At 34.3% G+C, this 20,853-nt stretch overlaps 9 protein-coding genes across 9 annotated transcripts; 7 read left to right on the forward strand and 2 right to left on the reverse strand.

Annotated features, from left to right (window-relative positions):
* The first annotated feature begins 27 nt into the window (after positions 1 to 27).
* On the forward strand, positions 28 to 580 carry MONOS_5933 (putative heat shock factor-binding protein 1). The gene is made up of 3 exons (XM_067876125.1): positions 28 to 66; positions 150 to 227; positions 288 to 580. The coding sequence occupies exons 1-3, from the start codon at positions 61 to 63 to the stop codon at positions 417 to 419; spliced, it is 216 nt and encodes a 71-aa protein (XP_067729130.1). The 5' UTR covers positions 28 to 60; the 3' UTR covers positions 420 to 580.
* Positions 581 to 923: 343 nt separating this feature from the next.
* Positions 924 to 4,051, forward strand: MONOS_5932 (uncharacterized protein). Its single transcript, XM_067876124.1, has one exon. The coding sequence runs from the start codon at positions 999 to 1,001 to the stop codon at positions 3,738 to 3,740; it is 2,742 nt and encodes a 913-aa protein (XP_067729131.1). The 5' UTR covers positions 924 to 998; the 3' UTR covers positions 3,741 to 4,051.
* Positions 4,052 to 6,758: 2,707 nt separating this feature from the next.
* Positions 6,759 to 7,896, forward strand: MONOS_5931 (uncharacterized protein; the record flags this gene model as incomplete). The annotated part of the gene is made up of 7 exons (XM_067876123.1): positions 6,759 to 6,762; positions 6,856 to 6,887; positions 6,942 to 7,020; positions 7,095 to 7,114; positions 7,171 to 7,346; positions 7,421 to 7,630; positions 7,689 to 7,896. 7 exons carry the CDS (start codon positions 6,759 to 6,761, stop codon positions 7,894 to 7,896), a joined length of 729 nt encoding a protein of 242 aa, XP_067729132.1.
* Positions 7,897 to 8,502: 606 nt separating this feature from the next.
* On the forward strand, positions 8,503 to 9,027 carry MONOS_17442 (uncharacterized protein; the record flags this gene model as incomplete). Its single annotated transcript, XM_067870363.1, has 3 exons — positions 8,503 to 8,562; positions 8,619 to 8,739; positions 8,819 to 9,027. 3 exons carry the CDS (start codon positions 8,503 to 8,505, stop codon positions 9,025 to 9,027), a joined length of 390 nt encoding a protein of 129 aa, XP_067729133.1.
* A 199-nt stretch (positions 9,028 to 9,226) lies between these two features.
* Positions 9,227 to 14,904, forward strand: MONOS_5930 (uncharacterized protein). The gene is made up of 6 exons (XM_067876122.1): positions 9,227 to 9,439; positions 9,663 to 9,939; positions 10,604 to 12,020; positions 12,154 to 14,009; positions 14,122 to 14,179; positions 14,301 to 14,904. Exons 1-6 carry the CDS (start codon positions 9,239 to 9,241, stop codon positions 14,665 to 14,667), a joined length of 4,176 nt encoding a protein of 1,391 aa, XP_067729134.1. The 5' UTR covers positions 9,227 to 9,238; the 3' UTR covers positions 14,668 to 14,904.
* A 130-nt stretch (positions 14,905 to 15,034) lies between these two features.
* Positions 15,035 to 16,714, reverse strand: MONOS_5929 (uncharacterized protein; the record flags this gene model as incomplete). The annotated part of the gene is made up of 3 exons (XM_067876120.1): positions 15,035 to 16,369; positions 16,433 to 16,551; positions 16,603 to 16,714. The coding sequence occupies 3 exons, from the start codon at positions 16,712 to 16,714 to the stop codon at positions 15,035 to 15,037; spliced, it is 1,566 nt and encodes a 521-aa protein (XP_067729135.1).
* Positions 16,715 to 16,745: 31 nt separating this feature from the next.
* Positions 16,746 to 17,743, forward strand: MONOS_5928 (uncharacterized protein). Its single transcript, XM_067876119.1, has 2 exons — positions 16,746 to 16,818; positions 16,886 to 17,743. The coding sequence occupies exon 2, from the start codon at positions 17,035 to 17,037 to the stop codon at positions 17,458 to 17,460; it is 426 nt and encodes a 141-aa protein (XP_067729136.1). The 5' UTR covers positions 16,746 to 16,818; positions 16,886 to 17,034; the 3' UTR covers positions 17,461 to 17,743.
* MONOS_5927 (Rab2b) lies at positions 17,725 to 18,979 on the reverse strand. The gene is made up of 6 exons (XM_067876118.1): positions 18,911 to 18,979; positions 18,576 to 18,816; positions 18,361 to 18,506; positions 18,250 to 18,305; positions 18,132 to 18,182; positions 17,725 to 18,072 (listed from the first exon to the last, which is right to left on the reverse strand). Exons 1-6 carry the CDS (start codon positions 18,936 to 18,938, stop codon positions 17,983 to 17,985), a joined length of 612 nt encoding a protein of 203 aa, XP_067729137.1. The 5' UTR covers positions 18,939 to 18,979; the 3' UTR covers positions 17,725 to 17,982.
* Positions 18,980 to 19,109: 130 nt separating this feature from the next.
* Positions 19,110 to 20,853, forward strand: MONOS_5926 (putative ubiquitin family protein). Its single transcript, XM_067876117.1, has 3 exons — positions 19,110 to 19,344; positions 19,398 to 19,619; positions 19,663 to 20,853. Exons 1-3 carry the CDS (start codon positions 19,158 to 19,160, stop codon positions 20,673 to 20,675), a joined length of 1,422 nt encoding a protein of 473 aa, XP_067729138.1. The 5' UTR covers positions 19,110 to 19,157; the 3' UTR covers positions 20,676 to 20,853.

Raw genomic sequence — 20,853 nt, forward strand, 5'->3', positions numbered from 1 at the left:
TATCCCATATTATACTTTATCTTGCCCACAATTTACTTTTTTGAAATAAATTACTGTTTAATGGAGGTATCCTGAGAGATTATTTAGATTACATCATCATAATTGTTTTTTTATTGTCTTTATCTTTTTGATAAATTGTGTAATAATAGCAAGAAAGCATTGAGCAAAAAGAACCTGCGACAGCCGCTGAATTAACCCAGTACATTCAATCTCTGTTGGTTGATATGGTATTGTACAAATATTTTTAATTTTTGTGTTGTTTGTAGTTTGAATATTTTTATGTTTAGCAACAAAAGTTTCAAGAAACAACTGAAAGTGTTTTAAAGAGATTGGATGATATGAATACAAAAATTACGTCGCTAGAAACATCAGTCGCTGAAATGATGGAGCAAACTGGAACATCAGAAGATAAAATTTAAGATAAATTTATATATTTTTAAGTAAAAACCTTTTTCGTGTTTTCGAAATATTTTCTGAATTTTAATTTTGACCTTGAAAGTTGAAAGGTTTCTCCGCACTGCGCTTTTGCAATGAATGTTTTAAATTTTAAAGATTGTTAAAGAATTACCGATATTTCTGGTATAAATGAATTTTTGATTAAAAAAAAACATTAACGAAATATCAAAATTCAAAAATGCAAAATAAATCACAAAAGAGTATTATTTCAATGTAATAAATACTGAATTTTTAATAATGATTGAAATTCATTTTTTCGTTCTCCCTTAAAATTATTTTGAAATGAGAATTATCAAGACTTTATCGTTTTGTGTAATAATCACAATGTTGGTCAAATTATTGACTTTTTCAAAAAGATCCAATTATGTTCCGATATTGTTCTATTTTTTTACAAAATCAGTTTCAGGCTTATTCGTGTGAACTTCTAAGTTTTCATAAAATATTTATTTTTTACATGTTCTTTAAAGGCATATATCTTATTAATTGCATTTGTTGCTGTAATTTCTTATTGTTGCTTGAAAAAAATTTTTAGCGATATAAATATGCGAATTGCTGTGATTAATGCTTTCGTTTTAATAAGAAATTATTACATAAGATATTATATATTTTTGGATGAAACATTTGGAGATGCTTCAAGAAATAATTTAACAACTCTTTGTTGCATGCCTTTGCTTTTACTTGCATTTACTGTACATGAACGGATAAAAAGTCTTGGAATTCAACAAAACATTACGAAATTCTTGCTTTTCAAGCATATTTGCTCATTAATTATTTGCATTGTCGAAATCATTTCCTTGCTTTCAGATTTTTCGCTTAGAAAATGGGTTTATTTTACGGATTTCATCAGACTTGATTTTATTCAGAAAGATCAAATAAGCAAAAGACAATTTTTGTTAAATTGGGATTATAACATTTATTTAGTTTCATGCGTATATTCATTTCTATATTTTGGATTTGATGTTGAAATTGCAACGGTTCTTAATATGTGCCTCAAGGATCTATATATTCTTGTACGTATCATTTTTACACAAGCACTTTCTCCTCAAATGATGCATAAAAAAGCAATCACAAACACGCATTGTACGCTTCACGGAAATATTAAACAAATGATTTGTAACAATTTTACAAAATTATTAACCTTCTGTTTCTTGAAACTTCGGAATTTTATGAGTTTCATTGTCTATTGGTTAACTAACTTTCTTGATGATCCGTGCCATGAAAAGCTTTACAATAGCATTATTCCATTATTAACTAATGTCATTATTTTGCTCAATGGATATATACCATATAAAGGATGGGGCCAACAAGATAATCCTGCAGTTATTGAATCGATTACATCTGCTGAACCATTTGTGTCATCTTCAGCAACCATCCACAACTCTGTTAACCGATTAGGTTCCCGCCAGCTTCCACAGCCTACATTGTACACTGGGCTACCAATTATTTTTGCTTTAATCGGAGACAATGAGTATCAAGAGTTATTGAGCAGTCCAGAGGTCTTTGCCTTTTTGTGCTTGATGGTTGAGTATCTCGGGCTATTTTTGCTGTGGTTTACGAAATCTGCACGCGATTTGCTGGCGTTGAGAAAAACATTGACCAGCATCCAGCAATTGCGTAAAAGTGGGCTCAAACCTCCAACACAACAAGAGTTTGCAGAGTTGAATGACAAGACTTGTGCGATTTGCAGACTGGAAATGGAGATGGAGAGGGAGGAAGAAGAGGGAAATGAACAGGAAATAGAAGAACAAGTTGAAAAGGAGGATGTAACATATTTAAAAGAAGAAGAAACAAAACAAGAAAATATCTCAACCAGTGCTTTCGATGCTGAAAATGAAGAATTCACAATAAATTCTGAAGAAAATGGCGAATCTTCCATTTTTGTTCCGAACATTATTTCGAGCAGTGCCAAAATGAATGTTGACGATTATTCTTCAGAACAGAATGAAGAGCAATGCCCTGTTGAAAAAGAAAAATATGACAGAAAAGATGACAATTCAACTTTATCTGATGAAAGAATGAGCGGACAATCAAACAAAAATGAGAGTAATCACGATGATGTTATGGATAATGATAATGATGATGGAGATGCAGTTATGAGGAAAATTCAACGATCAGACAGTTCTTTGAATGAAAAAGAAAATGAAAAGGAAATGAAAAGAGACGATAAAAGTGAAGATGGTTGCATGAATATTGAGGAAAAAGAAGAGAAAAAACATGCACTCAAAGAATCATTTGTTCGTCGCTTATGGAATAAAATCCGAAAAGCCCCTTCTTCTTCTCCTCTTCCTTCTGCTTCATCGCCATCGTCTTCATCATCATCATCATCTTCTTCTTCTTCTTCTTCTTCTTCTTTGGTATCTCCTCCCTTGTCCTCTTCATCTGCCCGTCCTCTTCCCCAAGAAACGCCCGAAGAATATGCTTTCCGTCAGACGCTGCGGCGTGCTCCGTGTGGTCACGTCTTCCACAATTCGTGTCTGCATGACTGGATAGTGCAGTTTGACACGTGCCCAACCTGCCGTGCTTTGCTGTCTGCGGAAGAAGATAAAAAAATCGAAAAGAAGACGCGGAGGCAGAAGCAGAAGGAGCGCCGTATGCAAAAGAAAAAAGAGCAAAAAGAAAAAATTGAGAGGGAGCGAATGATGATGGAGAGTGAAATAATTGAAAGAAGCAGAATGTTGCTGAGGGATAACTCGGGAATGCTTGCAAACAGCGAAAAGATGCAAATTCTGTTGTATAATCACAAATTGATGCTGACTGTGCACTCGTGCAATAAAAAGTTGACTTCTTATCTTTTAAAAACTCCAATCGCTTCAATTCCTTCACTTCATTTTCAACCAACACTTACAAAGTCATCATCATCATCATCATCATCATCATCATCATCATCATCATCATCATCATCATCATCTGCTTCTTCTTCTTCTTCACCATCTTCTTCTTCCTCCTCTTCCTCCTCTTCTTCTTCTTCTTCTTCTTCTTCAAATCCTTTATTGAATCCTTCTTCCTCCTCTTCATCCTCCTCATCTTCATCCTCATCCTCATTTCCCATGTCACATTCTTCTTCAATAGAATCTTCAAACATCGCAAATAACACTTCAGTGCAGAATTCACCACTGAGCGACTCTGAAAAGAAATCTTCTCCAATTTGGCAAACAATTGCAGATGGTGTTGAAAACTTACCCAATTCATATGTTGAAAACCTGCAACCTGAAGATTTTATGTTTGTGGCGTCTGTGCTTGTGGAAGAGATTAATTTGCTACGAACGAAAAAGATAAATTCTTGAATGGCATCCAACAATTAATTTTTAATTTGATTGAACTATTCTAAAAGTGAAATATTGAATTAGTAAAAAAAAAACATTTTTCTTCAAATGTTCAAAGAACTTATGTTATTGCAAACTAAAAATGGTTGAAACACTTCCAGAACATGAATTGCGTAGTTGTAATTTGTGATTTTTTTTTTTTTTTTTTTGAATCTGAAGATAAATCACTTTTATATTTTTAACATATTTTTTATTTGAATAGTTATGTTTATTTTTGCCTTTTCATTTTAACTGTTTCTGTTTTTAAAGATCAATAGTCTATTTATCAATTTTTCAACTTCTGTTTTTTCAACCAACTCTCTTGTTCCGACCTTTTTCAGCAAGATAACAAATTTAACTCAATCAACTGGATTTATTTAAAATGGTTTGATTTTCAAAGAAAAATATTTTTTTAAGTGTATTTCATTATTTTTATTTGTTTTAATAGAAATTGATGTTTTGAAAAAAAAATCATGGATGAAAAACTTATTTTCAAAATAGAAAAACAGTCAAAGCTGGATTAAATCACACAGTGTTTAGCACATCTTTTTGTGACAATATCATATCGTGATCACAATTGATATCACTTTACACAGAAGGAAGTGAAAAATACTAAATTGATATTTCAATTATGTGTAATATTTTTTGCATAATTAATTTCTTCATTAATACTTGTTTTTCAATTTCCAACAAATTTCATTGTCTTGTTATATTATTTAGTCTTATTTAATTGATTTTTGAAAAATTGAATTTTAAACTTTCAGATACAAATCCGAATTTTTTTTTGAAAAAAATGCACATGAAAATAACAAATCAGATTATTTATGTTTTGCTGTTATATCATATCCATGGAAAATGAATGAAAAAATGACAAAAATGTTTTTGGTTAAAAATGTGATTATTAACCAAAGTGATTGCATTCTATGTGATTATATTCCATATTGACTGAATCAACGACGACAGTGACATACAGTTTGCGCAAAAAATACCGGACAAGATCGATATCTCAATAACCACAAGAAGAAAAATTCTGTTAATTTTCCTCAAAATATACCCTATCAATGCAAACTCAATTGATATGCAAAACTTTCAAAACTTCCTCGTTTGTGCTCAGAAAATAATTATTATTAAAATCTCGGAGAAACTCAAAATACAATTTTTCCGAAATTTCAATGATAATTTTTTTCTGAGCACAAAAGTTTTGTTTTTGAGAAAATTAACATGCGCAAACTGTTACCTATGACATTGACTGATGTTATTGTTTGTTTTTCAAATTGACAAAGATGTTTTTATTGGATAGCAAAAACAGATCTAGAAAATCAATGTTTGGTATTTCCAAAAAAATAAACATTATCAACTTTTCACAAAATTATTTCTGTCGTTCTATTTTGTCAGCATGATTGAATTTTTTTAAATCTAATTTCAATACAAATATGATATCAAATGTTTCACTTCGTTGAACTTTCAAATAAACCTGAAAGATAAACTGCACTTTTTCGAAATGATTGACTTTTTTGTTTGTGTTAGACATTTGTTTTGGAATAAAATCAACGAAAAGTTTATTTCAACAATAACAAACATGACAGAGATGCTCAAACTATTGAAAATATGCATATTCAATGACATGTTTGATGTGAAGGAGTTTTTGTTGTCATTTCAGTCAGAATTAATATTTCTCTTCATATTTGTCAATTTTCTTTTTTTCTTATTTTTTTAATTCAAATCAAAAATTTCTGAAAAAGAATTGGGTATTTATTTTTGATCTCATGTTTTACCATACAAAATTTTCGGTTCTAAAAAATTTGCTTGAATATTAACAAATGAACATTGAAAAGAAAAAATGCATTTTTGAGAGTCCATCATAATCAATTAAGCTTAAACATTTGTTTTTGAAACAGTTGTGATAATTTTATCATCTGAAAACAAAAACTTTTCTCAACGACAAACAATATTTGAAAAGACAACACACCGAAAAAAGTTCTGATTTCAAAAATTATCACACAATTATTCTCTTAATCATGTTAAACAAAAAAATTATGCAGTTGTCCGTAATCAACAACCAGAATTATTTTCTGAAAAGTGAAAAAAAAATACTGGGCACACTTTTTGAATTAATGATTTATGCATTAATTTATTCAAAACTTATCCTGAAATTTTATCATAAGATGCCTAAATTTTCAATGCATATAAAAAATGTGAATATTTAAAAAATGGAATTTTTTAATAAGTACAATGTGTGGAACAAGATTAACAAAGCAAACATTTTTGTCCCATAATAAAATAAGGGAAAAAAAATTCAGAAACATTAAAATGAAAGAAGTAATTTTTGTATTTGACAGTTTGTTTGAAAAAAGTTATTATATTGAACTTGTAATTTTGAATTGATGTTTTTCGATTGATAATTATTATGTAATTTAATGACTTCGTAATAAATAAATCAGGTCAACACCAGGAACAACTTTTATTTAAGAGTTCACAGACAACTCATGAATAACTCACAGAGATTTGAGTTATTTTTTTTCCCGCGAACGTTTAAGAATAATATTTATTCACAAAAAAAAAAAAAAAAATGCAAGTGACCGACTTCACAACAATATTTTGCAAACTTTTCTCAGACTTGTACATAATTATCAAAATAGCAAAATTCAAAAAAGATCTGAGGATGATGATTTCTTTAAATTATCCTTTATTTTTTGATAAGAAAAATAATCTTCATATAAATTTTTTTTATCCAAAAAGAATCATCAAGACATTAAATTAAGTTCATTTTAAATCATAAAACATAATAAAAATAATATAAAGAAAATTTCCATGGTAAGTCTTTGCATCGGAAATAGTTAAATATCCCATAATAACACGAAAAACAATAACAAAACAACTGAAATCATCAAAAGATTAAGGGAGAACAATTTTTCCGTTTAATTCAGAATTGAACATAAAAGCAAATGAGCAGCTCTTCAAAAATCATACATCTTTATTGCTACATATGTGGACAAGGTTATGGGTCCGCCAGCATTAAAAATCATTTGAAAAGTATAAAAAATTATTTTTTCACTATTTTGGTTATATAATTTATCAAAAATTGTCAAATTTAAAGCATGCCCTGATAGATGGTTAAGTGATCAAGAAGTTTGCGGAACATTTATATTTTGATAAAAATATCAATATTTTCTATGATTAAAGCATGTTCCAATAAAACTAAGAGTTGGAATACCAGCAGCTCCAGCAGCAGAACTACCAACATCCCTGAAAGATCAAGCAAGTTTGCATTCATAAATATATTATCACAATGATTTTATTTTTCATCCTCTCATATTTACAAATAAATTGATGAAGAATGCAAAGCATGGAATGATGTTTGTATAACAAGTTAATAATATATACATCGTAATAAACGAATTGCACATTTTAGGAAGCATATGCTATTGCAATGGATAACCGAAATAAGTGCCCGTATTGCGAAAGAGGTTTCTTTTCAGATAAAATTGTTAGACATATAAACGTATGCCCAAAGAAACCGAAAAACGCAGATGTGGAAGCAGTTATGTATGGAACGAAAAAAACAACAGCAAAGCCATCATTTTTCATGTGTGGTATTTGTGGGCAGTATGCATCAAAATATGATCAATTCCCAAATTAATTTTGAATAATATTTTTTTCAGGGAGTTTGGAACTGCTTCAATTACAATTCACCTTCCTCAATGCTTTGAAAGATTCAAAAGTGATCAAGCTTTAATGCCCGAATCCTGCAGACGACCTATTCCAGATCTTGATGCAATGATGGAAGAAATTGCAAAGATAAAAGAAGATGGAATAATAACAAAAGCAGAATTTGAGGAACAGAGAGAAAATGCGATGAAAGCGTATAAAGAGTTAGTAAACACTTACCTATGTTTTTTAATTTTTGTTTTGATAATATTCATGTTTTAGTGGGTTAGCTACTTGTCCAAATTGCAACAGAACCTTCGAATCAGCTGCTCTTGAAAAGCATTTAAAGGGATGCAAAGTACGCGAATTTAAATTTGGTCTCGTTGTCCAAGCACCAGACGATGATGAAGAGGAATCTGAAGAAGACGATGGAACCGGAACAAAAGGAGTTCCTGATCCTGAAGATTTAGCTGATTTGGATATGATTTAAGTAAGTGCTCAATAAAGGTTAATAAAAATAGTATTTATTGGGGTTGTCTGTTAAATATATAAATATTATGATTTGTCCAAAAAAAATCTTTAGAAATAGTATTCTTTTACTTTCAAAATGTTGCTTATAATTTTCATTTCAAACAACACTTTTATTATTGAACATGATTTTTGCTGTATATAACTTAGTAAGACTTGTTCACCAAAACAATTATGTTATCCCATTACAATTTTATTAAACGAAGGAAACAAGAAATAAAATTTTTCTTTTACAATCAAATGAATATTTATAATAGATGTTTGAAAGAAAATAGAAACTGTTTTTTACAACTGTTTTTCAAATATATTTTTGTTTTACACTTTTAAAGTGAACATTTCTACGAATTCCAAAGAATTGCCTTTTGGAAGAAAAGCTAATGCTAATGATATTTTGACAAATCATGAACTTTATCTCATTTATGGATTTGAAGAGGCAATCACTGATTGGAGCATTTATTCCAGAAACCTTGAAAAAATTGAACAAATAATATTTCCATCTCTTACTCCAGTTATCATGCATTTTGATCGTGAAACGCACCATTACATCGTCACTGAAAAACGTGAGGGAATGAATTTATCTGAATTACAAGATTTTTATGTCTCTTGGAATCTCAAAATTGATGAAATCGTTTGAAAAATTAACATTGTTATTTAATCGTAAAGTATTTTTTAATTATCTAAAAGTACCTGTGGAAAGCACTTGCATCGATATGTGTTTCATTACACATGCTTTTAAGTCTTGGAATAACTCATCATTTTTTATCAAAAGAAAATATATATATATCAGAAGGATCAAGTCAAATCGGTATTTATCTAATTTTAATATTTTTGGTGAATTCAGTAATTTCTTATTGAAAAACATGCAATTTTTGATGTGCATATAGACGAATGGTGGATGCACACTCTTTTTTCACAACCAGAACAGTCATATTCACCAATGCAAGATCATTACGCTGATATTACAGCACTCGGTCAAGTGTTTTGGGAAATTCTCAATGCAAATAACTGCAAAGGCAAAACAATTATTGCAAATGAAACACATAATTTCCGTGAACTTGTGAATTCAATGGCTTGTTACAATTATCTTTTCTGATATTTTTTTTAGAAAATGAAAATTGTTTTGGTCAATCGATTTTTGATTATAACTTGAATTTTCATTTTATTCAAATTCTTTTTTTTTTAAGAAATCAAACCAGAAGCTTTCTGCTTGTCAAATATTGTATTCATCTCCAATGATTGAAAAGTTGAATGAACTGAAAGAGTCCGATTGTGAATGCCAAACGATATACGAACATCTTTTGAAAATGAAAATGAAAGACGAAAATAAAAGAAAGAAGGTTCAATCTAAAGAAAAGGATGAAGCATTTCTTTTGGACGCTTCTTTTCCTGCAGCGACAGAGACTGTTGATTCATCATTATTAACATCAAAAGATTCATTTTTTTCTTTACCAACTTTTTCAACTCCAGAAATTTCTATTTCAAGCCATGACAATTCATTTCGGATGGTTTGCTATTCCATTCAGATTCCATTTAAATAATTGTTGGAGTCTATTTACTTTTTATCAAATATTTTTTTCCTATTTTCAATTTTCGATTTTCTTTTTTTGTTTTTATTTTTTTATTTTCCAATTTATTTTGCTTTCATCAACCATTCTCTTTTCAATTCCACTTTTTGTTTTGTTTTATTTCCTCTTTCTCTCTCTCTCTTTGTGACATGGGATATTTCAGCGAAGCAAACTCTTCCGAAGGCTGAGAGGAATCAGAAAGGAAGCTCTGAAAAGACATCGTCTTGAACAGTCAGATTTACTACCAATAAACAGCGCAGCAGCAATTGACAGCACAAACACTGCTCTTTGCCCTTCTTCTTCTTCTTCTTCTTTATCATCATCATCTTCATATTCATTGAATCCATCTCTCAACGAGTCCTTGTTCCGCCAAAAGCTGAAAGCTTTCAAAGAAGAAGAAAAAGCCATTGAAGATCAGCTAATTGTGATTCGAGTGGAAAGTATGAAAAACATAAGCTGTTATACTGTTGAATTTGCTGTTTTTATTTATTTTGAATTTCACATTATTTTTTGCATTATTTTTTTTTTGCAAGTTATAATCGTTTATTCCTTTTTGATTATCAATTACATCCTTTTTCCTTTTTCCTTTTCCTTCTTCTTCGTTAATCTCTCTACTCTCTCTCTCTCTCTCTCTCTCTACTCTACTCTACTCTACTCTACTCTACTCTACTCTACTCTACTCTACTCTACTCTACTCTACTCTACTCTACTCTACTCTACTCTACTCTACTCTACTCTACTCTACTCTACTCTACTCTACTCTACTCTACTCTACTCTACTCTACTCTACTCTACTCTACTCTACTCTACTCTACTCTACTCTACTCTACTCTACTCTACTCTACTCTACTCTACTCTACTCTACTCTACTCTACTCTACTCTACTCTACTCTACTCTACTCTACTCTACTCTACTCTACTCTACTCTACTCTACTCTACTCTACTCTACTCTACTCTACTCTACTCTACTCTACTCTACTCTACTCTACTCTACTCTACTCTACTCTACTCTACTCTACTCTACTCTACTCTACTCTACTCTACTCTACTCTACTCTACTCTCTCTCTCCCACACTCTCTCTGCTCTCTACTTTCCATCACAGAATATGCGTCTTATTTGAATTCCTGCCAAACACTTTCAGAGGCCGAGTCCCGAGTCAACCAGCTGCGCAGCCACATTCAGCTGCCTTCAACTGGCTCAGCAGAATCAGCAAGTGGAAACAAATCCAAAATGAATGACAAATCCAAATCCAAAGACAAAACAGCAGAAAAGCGCAATTCGACTACCACATCCTCACAGAAACCTGCATCACAAAACAACGATTCATCCTCCTCAGATGCTGACAGCGCCAGCAGCACAGCCCGCCAGCGGATGTTAGATCTCATTGAGCGGAAGAAGAACCTGATTGCCGAAGGCGGCGTCCTCAGCACGCTCAGCCGGCTCGTCGCTGACTGGAACGAGCGTGTGCCCATTCTCTGGTCTCCAGTCAAAGCAGCTGCTGAATTTCTGTGTGAGCTGCTGTCTGAAAAGACAGAATTTGCAGTGCGCTTTGTGAAGAACAGCATCCACACACAACTCGCACAGGCTGGGATGAAGCTGGTGAAGGCTGTTGGGAAGGAGAAAAGAGAGATTTCATTCCTCGAAGGCAATGTGGACTCGTTCACTGAACATAGTGGAGACAAAGAAGAAGACAAGACAGTTGTATCTGCTTCATCATCATCTTCTTCTTCTTCAATTTTATCTCCTTATGGGATTCTTTCATCTTCCTCTCCCCCTTCGCGCAGTCTTGCATCCTGTATGCGTGCGGCCAGTCTGAAAGAGAAGCAGGCACAAATCAGCCGCATTGAAGAGCAGATCAAAGGCGAAGAGAAGTCGCTGGAAGGAATCATACGCTGCCTCTACCAAATGTCGTATCTTCTTCCCACGAAGCTCATTCTGGAGTTTGCCAGTGATGATGTGCTGGAATTCTTTGCGAGCTGTTGCTTGTCTCAGAATCGGATTAATGTGCATCATTCACTCACAGCGCTGTACAACATCGTTGCACTCACAAACGAGATCAGCTGTGCTGACTATGAAAAGGAAAAGGAAAAGCAGAAGCAAAAGAACAAAAGGGATGAAGCAGAAGAAGAGGATCATTTGCTCCATCCACCTTCATTGGAGCCTGAAAAAGAGGATAATGTCGTCGACTGCTTAACACATACAGACAGTTCTCAGCATTGTCTCTTCGATCTGTTTGAAAGAAACCGATGGACAAGCAGGATATTGTCAACACACGGTGTGGGCTGCCACAAGGAAGAGGCGTCTTCGGCAGCACTTTTATTGAGCTTTCTGCACAAACACAAAGCGATCAGCGCTTCTTTCAGGCCAGTTGTGTCGACGCTTGTGAGGATGCATGTGTCAGATGATGTGTGGCAGAGGGTGACTGCTTCACGCGCGATGAAGCTGCTGGGAACGACTGAGGGAAACTGGAAGATATTGACGATGGTTTCTGGCGAAGATGAGTTGGCGAAGTTGTTGAGGTATGTGCCGATATTTAAAAATGTTTTTTTTTAAGAAAAAATTGGATGATTTATTTGAATTGTGATATCTAATATTTTTTCTAAATGAAAATTACTTTCTAATAAAATTGAATCTTATCTTACTCGTCAACAGATCTCCAGATGCAGTTGATATAAACAACGCACTCTTCGGCTTGTCTTCACTGGAGCTTAGCTGTTTCAGCAATTTGTGCACCTCGTTCTCCAAACCCGGTGGTGTTTCTGCCTCGCTTCTCAATCTTCTTATTCCTGGGAACCAAAAGCTGTCCAGCCAGCTATGCTTCCACGCTTCTGGGTTTGCGCCATTTTCCTCATTCAAAATGAGCAACGATGGCTCTGACTGGCCGCTCTATTTGCTGGACGATCTGGGAAGCGGGCTGTCTGAAGCAGAAAGCGCAGAGTTTATTGGCTTATTGACACAGAAAATGGACATCACGGAAGAGAATTCAGCCTCTGGAGCTGCTTGTTCAGGAAATCAAACAGATTCGCAGGCAAAAGGAACTTCGAAGAAACAAACAAAAAATTTGATTGATAACTCTTCGATTTCATCGTCAGTTGCCATTCTGAAGCTGTTGGTTGTTATTGCTTTGAACAGCACCGAAGCTTCCAGCACAATTTTAGACAGAAAAACATCTGCACAACTCATCCAGCTTCTATTGAACTGGGGAAATGAATACTTAGGCGGTGAAGACACACTCAGCATTACAGATGAATCAGATGCTTCAACATTTGGAGAAAAGAAAGGAGATGAACTTCACTTTGCGTTTTCTTCGAACGCTCTGATTTCTGCTTCAGCTTCTTCTGCCCCGTTGACAGATGATGAAGAAGAGTCAACAGCCACTTCTACAGAGACCGTTTCTGATGCTTCAACATTGCTTTGTGCAGCCGCCTCTGCTTTGAAGTGCTCTTCTACTGAATCTCCAACCAGTTCAAATCATTCTGTTTCAAAGACCAATCAGCATCATTCACACCAGCCACACAAACGCAGAATTGAGCTGCTTCTGTTGACTCGCTTTGTTTCTCTGTCTCTTCGCTATCTTCCTTCAAACACCAGTTTTTCTTCTCTGCTCCAGACTCTTGTGTATGTATTCCTCCGTATGGCCTCTGCCACACATAACTCGACTGATGCTGCTATTTTCGCACAGCCAGCCCTTTTGCTTCTTCGGTTCTTTTTCTCTTCGCTTTATGCCACAAACAAGCGTGTCAGTACGCTCAGACAGTCAGACGATGATTCAGCAGAGAATTCTTCCTTTGACGAAGAGCAGTCGTGCAATCGAGAAGCAAACACATACAAAAACAGCTATTCGATGACTGGCAATTCGACTGTGCCTCTTAACCCGTCCTCTAATTCTGCGTCATCTTCGAACACATCAGCGTCTTTGGCTTCTTTCCTGGCTTCTTCTGCAGCACATTCACAGACTAATCATTTCGAGCCATTCAATTCAAAAGATAATCAAAAGATGGATTCATTTGGATCAAGCTCTCCATCAACAGAAAATTCGTCTGCTCAATCTTCATCTAATGACTCATCCCAAACTGCTCAATTAATCATGAATTTCCCTTCTCCACTTCGCAACAGCCGCATTCCATTATTAGCAAAAACAGAGAAACAGGATCTAAAAGATAAAAAGATCTCATCATCCGATATATCTGATCGCATTGATATGAAGATAAAAATTGATAAAGATGCAAATGATTCCAACAGCAAAATAACTATTAAAGGAGCAAATGAACAAGAAGAACTACAAAAGAATATCAAGGAGGCACAAATAGACAGAACTCATTCATTTTTTGGAGATTCCTTCGATGTTAATTGGAATAATGCACTGAAAGGGATGCTGCTGACTCGTGCTGAAGAACAAGAAATTGAGGAAAGCGGACCAGCAATCATCAGAAATGTGATGAAAGAAGATCAAAATAAAGGCAACTTGAATGCAGCATGGGCACTTTTGTTCTGCTCACAGAGTTCTGGTGTGATTTTTTTGCTTTTAAAAAGTTTTTTTGATTTATTCAGCAACTTATTTTTGAACTTAATATTTATCGTGCCTTTTATTTTTCTGCAAACATTTTTTTCCTCTGAAAGAAACAGCAAAGTTATTAACGAAACCTCCAATTTTATCAGAGTTACTAAGATATGCAAAGTGTGCAATTTTTTATATTTTCATCAAAGTTTATTTTTTCAACACATTATATTTTTAAACAATCTTACCATTTATTTGTCATCTATTTCAATGCTGCGCTTCTTCATTTGTTCGACAACAGAAAAATTGACCATTCAACGACTACCACACAATTGTATCTGATGTTCGTAACTCTTCTTCTTCTCTTGCAACACAACACATCAGACGAGGAAATGCAGCCCAAAGACAAAGAAGCCCTTTTAGACATGCTGTTTGAATGGGATTTGATGCAAAACCTGGAGGAGTTCAAAGAATGGGTTATTTTTGTTGGAAACCAAAATATTAAGTTTGGATTCCATGACGATTCCAAAGACAAACCCGAAGCTGATGATTGTGGTTCGGCTTCAGGAGATTGTAAGTTTTCTGAATTTTGTTATCCGTTTCCGTTTGTCCTGAAAGCGTCTCCTTTCCTTTTTGACCTTGTGCTTCAAGTTTTGCCCCCAGTTTAGACAATTCTTTTTGTGTTCAAATGTTATTTTATTTTATTTTATTTTATTTTATTTTATTGTTTGATTAATTCTTTGAACAAAAATTGAGAAAATTTTTTTCAAAAACGAAAAGAATAAACAAAAAAAGCCAAAAAAAAAAAAAAATTAAATTGACAAATTCATAATTATATAACATTCTGATTTGAGTAATAGGTCTAACAATTATTAACAGAGAATGCCGCATTCTAAAAACACGTATGCACACAATAATCCCTGGCTTTTTCTATCAATGCCATTGCACACAACTTCATTGAACCAAATTTTAATTGGGTGCAGGTTGGGCGAATGAAAACTCGAATTAATTTAGAAGATCAAATAATTCATTATCTCAGACCCATGGCTTCCCAAACATAAGCTTTATGCTGCTATCAACAATTTCTGTTGACTCTCGTGGAGCTGATTTTGATCGCCTAAGCTGTTTTTCCAGCCGGGCAAGGTACAAGCTGTGTGCCGTTTTTGGTGTTTTCATCGGAGACTGTGTTGCATCATTCACTGAGAGATTGCTCGCACCATCTTCACTTCCTGATCCCATTGCGGATCTGACTGGGGTTGAGACAAGAGAGCCTGCAATGTCAATGTGCTGTATGGAGTTAAACAGAGGATTAGAAGGAGACTCTGCAGACGACGAAGTTGATGGCAAAGCAGATAAAGATGCTTCTCCACAAGAAGTTGAGGAAGTGGGTGTAGATATCGGATGGTCGAAGGAGGGTGCAGAAAACTGCTTTGCTGGAGTTTGAGTTGAAGAAGAAGGCAATGAAGTGTGAAGAGGTAGGTTTGGTGTGGTGGATGATCCAGTACGATAACTCACACTTGGCTGTGGAACAGTTTTGAAAGGGCCTGAGATTGCTTGGCTACGAAATGCATATGGACGTGTAAGTGAGCGCGCTTCTGTTGATAATGGCAGAGTTAGCAGAGAAGACGAATAAGATGATTTCGGGAATGAAATGGGTGTGGTGGAGGTGGTAGCATGAATGAACGGTGATGTGCCAAAGCGAGCTGTGGAGTCCAAATAAGAAGAATTATGAAACAATGATGGACGAAACATCGGAGATTGAAGATAAGGTGATCGGGGTTGAAATGCAGTTGAGAATCTTGTAAAGGCGAATGAGGAAGGGCTCTTTTGAGACTTCTCCATCAGTCTATTCATGGTCAGAGAAGACTGAAGCAGAGAAGATGTCTTTAGTGATGTGGCGAGGGGCCCTGATATGGATGTAGATATTTGAGGTGTGGGATAAACAGCTTCCAACTGTTCAAGAATTGGAGGAGGAGTTCGGCATCTTCGTCCTTTAGGATCGGGTGGGAAAAATGCCGGACAACCCAAATGATGTTGTAGTGTTGGAGTTGTACTAAGACGAGGAGAAAATAAGGGCGCGTATTGCGATGGAAAGGCAAGAGTCGTTCGGTGTTGAACTGGACTTTTCGTTGAAAGATGTAGAGAAGAAGAATTGTTCAGGGGAGGTTCCTTTTCAAAAATGGAAATTTGCTGCTCATTTAAAAGCGCAGGGAATTGCATAGGAGCTTTTTCCTTAAATTCCTGACTATACCCAATCAATTTTTGAAGTTTATCAGATATTGGACTGTTTGATAATTTATTTCTTTGAACAAGAGAATCCACGCAATTGATAAACTGTTGTTTCAATATTTGAAGATTATTCCCGCAAGTCTTTTAAACATTTTTTCAACAAAAATTCAATTCAAAAATATATCAAGCTGAAAAATAACTAACTATTAAACTGGAAAATGAGGATTCTTGCTCTGTAAGAAACTTGTCGATTTCCAGTAGCTGTTTATGCATGCGCGTAAAAGTCTGTGCTGTTAAACGAAAAGAGGCTATTCTGTCGGAATCTTTAATCAAAGCAGAAAATTCGTTTAATCAATTTAAATGAAAAATCTAACCATTTCGGAAAGTCATCATTTCAGTTATATGTTTGAGTGCCTGGCGTGTATCATTTATAAATGCTTCTTTAAGTTTTAGAATTCTTTCTGCTCTTTCAGCCAAGGTATTCATCAGCAAACAACTTGACCTGGTGAACTGCAATATATGGGTCACGATCAATCGCTTCTTTCCAAACGAAACACTTTTTTCTATAGTCGGATATTGTAGTAAAAAATGTATGCCCATGTTATAATTTTTGTGTGCTTAACAGAAAATGATATATTTGTGTCAATATTCTTCCAGGGAGTCAACAACTGCGAATGTTATGTGTCAATTCTTTCGTGTAAATAGAAATCGGTCAACCGATTTAGTTTATTTGACTTGTCCGAAGGAGGTGCTCGGTTGGTGTTTTTGATGTATTCTTGCGGCGTCACGGGTTCAAGAAGCTTCCGATGACCGCTTCTGTTCCCGTTTTTTTCCAGGAGGAAGCAACGAAGCAGACGGAGGCTCATTTGGTGATTGGAATGGAAACAAGAAATGATGAAAACGTTCTCACCTCCCGCTGGACGGCTTCTGCCGTTGAAGTGGAAGAAGACGATGATTCTCATCTTGAACTTGTTTTGCATTCTTTTCTTCAAATGCAAGGTAAGTCTACAATGTTACTACTCATGGAACTTGGGCAATATTTAGAATGCACCAAGGCTATGGTCATCGTCCCGGATCTGAAATCAGAGCATAAGGCGGACAAGTTTGCGGCAGTTCTTGCCAGCCATGGATTTCAACGGGCAAAAGATGCTGAAAAAACTCCAACTACGTTATATATGCTTTATAACTACCCACTTGCGACTTCTTCAGCTTTATCTACTGCATCATCATAATATACTTTAACTTAAAGCCTTCCATTTTTTTTTTTCATTCACTTTTATTTTTTTATGAAGCTTGTATACCACTTTTTTTCTGTATATTTTTATTGGTTGTCAAAAGTTTTTGCTTTTGCTTTTGCTTTTGTTTTAATTTTTTACAGAAATTCTTTATTCTTTCTTTTTCTATTGATTTTTTTTTATTGATAATTATATAAAAATGGCTTTTTTTATTAGAAGTTGAAATGACTGCGCATTCCAATTAAAATGATTTAAAAATAATTCACATTCAAATGTTGAATTTTTTTTTAAAAGTTTTTAATTTTGAAAGGAAATTTTTATTGCAAAAAAGGATCAAAATATTAAGAAAAATGAGTCATTGAAAAATGCAAACATTAGAAGTGACGAAGTGAAAATCAAATAGATAGATATATAATATATTATCATAAATGAAGTGATGGAACCTCTTTCGAAATTGATACTTTATTAAAACAGAGAAAAGTTACGGTAGTTCGAAAACTTTTGCAAGTTATGATTTATTCAACAAGGACAGCCTCCATCAGGTTTTATATCCTCTTGCGTCTCCCCAGCAACCACGTCAACCACTTCTTTTTCCTCAATTTTTGGGTACTATAATCATATTTTTTGATTTTCAATTTATAATTCAAATATCAATAAAATATTCAAACCTTTCTACCTGTGGTGTGCTCTAAAATGACACGTGCTGATTCAATAAAAGCCTAAATAAAGCACATATACGTAAAGAAAATGAATTGAAATTGCTTAACCAAATATAATAAGTATTACCGTGTCTACTCCATCTGATGTTTTTGCAGAAGTTTCAAAAAATAGCATATTTGCTTCTATAAATGTTATGAAATAATAAATCAAAAGGAAATGATGAAATTCGATTCATACCTCTTGCGAATGATTCTCCTTCTTCATATGAAACTTCTCTCTGAGGAAGATCAGTTTTGTTTCCGACAAGAGCAACAACAAGATCCGCAGAGCAGTACTTATTAAGGTCATCTGCCCATCTCAAAAGATGATCAAAAGTAATTCTCCTGAAACAAAAAATTCAAAACAAACAATTATCATGCAATAACAATGTCTAAAAAAACAGAATATTTAACCTCGTAACATCATAAACAAGCAATGCCCCAACTGCACCACGGTAATATGATTTTGTAATTGATCTAAACGATTCTTGGCCTGCAGTGTCCCATATATGAAGTTTCACATTTTCCGAACCAAAATGAACAATGCGAGTTCCAAACTCAACTCCAACTGTCATGTCATGTGCTGGATTAAACCTTCTTTCCAGAAATTGAAGAAGAAGGCATGATTTTCCCACGGACATGTCTCCAACGACAACTGTTATAAGAAGATAATTCATTTCATAAAAAATGCAAATGAAACAAAAAGTTCATGAAAATAATATAAATATGTAAATTTCAAAACAACAAACTGTATTTAAAAGTACGTGGAGCTGACATTTGTCCAAATAACCGATTGTGAATGTGATTTCCTTACGTTATGGAAATGAATTGATCGAACAAAAATTTAGAGTAATAAATCGAAAATAATTTTCATTTCTCTTTTCACGTTCAATTTCCGTTTTTGAAAACAAAAAAAAATATTCTGCTAACGATTAAAATTTGCCCTTAATTAAAAGGAATTTTTTATTTTCTTTGCAAATACAAAGTGTGTTTGCAATGACAGATATTCAAATTCGTGTTAAAACGCTTGGGGGAGAAACAATGTATATTATTGTTAACCAAGAAATGACTATTAAGCAGCTTAAAGAAATTATCGAAGAGAAAATGAATATTCCCATCCCTGAGCAAAGACTTATTTTTGGAGGTCGAATTCCAAAGGATGAATTAACCATAAAAGAAGCAGGCATGTACTTTTGTAAATGCTATAATTTATTTTGTACTGATTTTTTATTTCAGATATTATTGAAGATTCTTGTGTAACTATTTTAAGATCTACAGCATCACCAAAAATTAAATCATCAGAGAAAACTGAAAGAAAAGAAGAAAGTTCGAGTCTTGATGATGAAAGTCAAGATGGTACTTCTCAATCTGACCAGAATCTTTCGGAAGCTGCACTTAATCAATACAAAGGAATAGTTATTCCTGAGAAATATTTTGAATCGCAAAATTCGTTCAATGGTACATATTTTTACATATTAATTCGTTTTTATTTTGTTCTCAGATTTTCTTGCTTCGGATTCTTTTCAGAGTATTCTTGATACTCCTTTTATGCAGCAACTATTAGATAACGAAGAAGCTTTAGGAACAATGTTCGCTTCAAACCCTGGATTTAAACAACTTCTGGAATCTGATCCTGAAATGAGCGCAATTTTCAGAAATCCAGAAGTGATGAGACAAATGTCACAGATTATGAAAAACCCTGCCCTATTTAAAGAAATGATCAGGCATTCAGACGCAGTTCAAAGACAATTGGAGACAACCCCAGGAGGATTCCATTATCTCGAGCAAATGTATCACGATCTACAAGAACCTGTTTTTGATTCTTTGGAGAAGCAGCAGCAATCTCTTTTTGGTGGTTTTAATTCTGAAAAGAAAGAAGACGAAGAGGAGTATGAAAGAAAACGACAAGAAAGAATCAAGGAAAGTGAAAAAGGAGTTCCACTTGTGAATCCTTGGGGAAGCAGAAACAAAGGGAAGACAACGAGCATGGGAGGCATGGATGGTTATTCATATCCAGACCAAGCCGCTGGGGCAGCAAAACCATATGCTTACAATCCATTTATGGGCGGATGGCCTATGATGCCATTTGCACAGCAGCCGTCTGGCAGCTCAGGCGCTGCGCCTGGGATGCAGACAGGAGCACCGTTTGGAGCACCGTTTGGAGCACCATTTGGAGCACAGTCTTTCACTTCACAGCCTGCGATGCCCTCAGCTTTTCAAGCCACTCCTTCACATGGCGGTTCTGCCCCAGCCCAGAAAGCTCCTTCTGCGCCAACACAGCCAGTTCCATCAAGTGCTCCAACTGCTCTTCCTATGATGCTCCCAACAATGAAAAATCTTACTGATGCTGAGCTAGGTGCTCTCAAGACAAAGTATGCCAAAGAGCTGGAGACTCTTCATATGCTTGGATTTGTGGACGACAGGCTTAACGTGCAAATTCTTGATGCTTCAAATGGAAGCATTTCGATTACAGTGGAAAAATTGTACTTGCTTAGTGGAGGAATGGGAATTTAAAAGATGAAGAAAAGATTCTAAATCTTTGTTTTTTTTAATATAGTATGGATTACGATTAATATATTTGTATATTAAAAAGTATGTAATAATGTGTAATTTTCCACCTCATATATATTCATTTCTTTCAAAATTGAGACATTCAAAAAAAAAAAAAAAGAAAAGAAAAGAAAAGAAAAAA

Source organism: Monocercomonoides exilis, assembly GCF_001643675.1.
Source record: "Monocercomonoides exilis strain PA203 chromosome Unknown scaffold17-1647472, whole genome shotgun sequence".
Taxonomy (NCBI): Eukaryota; Preaxostyla; order Oxymonadida; family Polymastigidae; genus Monocercomonoides; species Monocercomonoides exilis.

Coding starts and splice junctions, on each gene's coding strand:
- MONOS_5928 (XM_067876119.1), top strand. CDS start 17,035: ATGACCGCTTCTGTTCCCGTTTTTTTCCAGGAGGAAGCAACGAAGCAG.
- MONOS_5933 (XM_067876125.1), top strand. Junction 228..287: donor AATCTCTGTTGGTTGATATG/GTATTGTACAAA, acceptor TTTTATGTTTAG/CAACAAAAGTTTCAAGAAAC.
- MONOS_5932 (XM_067876124.1), top strand. CDS start 999: ATGCGAATTGCTGTGATTAATGCTTTCGTTTTAATAAGAAATTATTAC.
- MONOS_5930 (XM_067876122.1), top strand. CDS start 9,239: ATGAAAATGAAAGACGAAAATAAAAGAAAGAAGGTTCAATCTAAAGAA. Junction 9,940..10,603: donor AATTGTGATTCGAGTGGAAA/GTATGAAAAACA, acceptor TTTCCATCACAG/AATATGCGTCTTATTTGAAT. Junction 12,021..12,153: donor GAGTTGGCGAAGTTGTTGAG/GTATGTGCCGAT, acceptor ACTCGTCAACAG/ATCTCCAGATGCAGTTGATA.
- MONOS_5926 (XM_067876117.1), top strand. CDS start 19,158: ATGACAGATATTCAAATTCGTGTTAAAACGCTTGGGGGAGAAACAATG. Junction 19,345..19,397: donor ATTAACCATAAAAGAAGCAG/GCATGTACTTTT, acceptor TTTTTATTTCAG/ATATTATTGAAGATTCTTGT. Junction 19,620..19,662: donor ATCGCAAAATTCGTTCAATG/GTACATATTTTT, acceptor TTTTGTTCTCAG/ATTTTCTTGCTTCGGATTCT.
- MONOS_5927 (XM_067876118.1), bottom strand. CDS start 18,938: ATGTCAGCTCCACGTACTTTTAAATACA. Junction 18,817..18,910: donor TCCACGTACTTTTAAATACA/GTTTGTTGTTTT, acceptor TTCTTATAACAG/TTGTCGTTGGAGACATGTCC. Junction 18,073..18,131: donor AGCACACCACAGGTAGAAAG/GTTTGAATATTT, acceptor ATATGATTATAG/TACCCAAAAATTGAGGAAAA.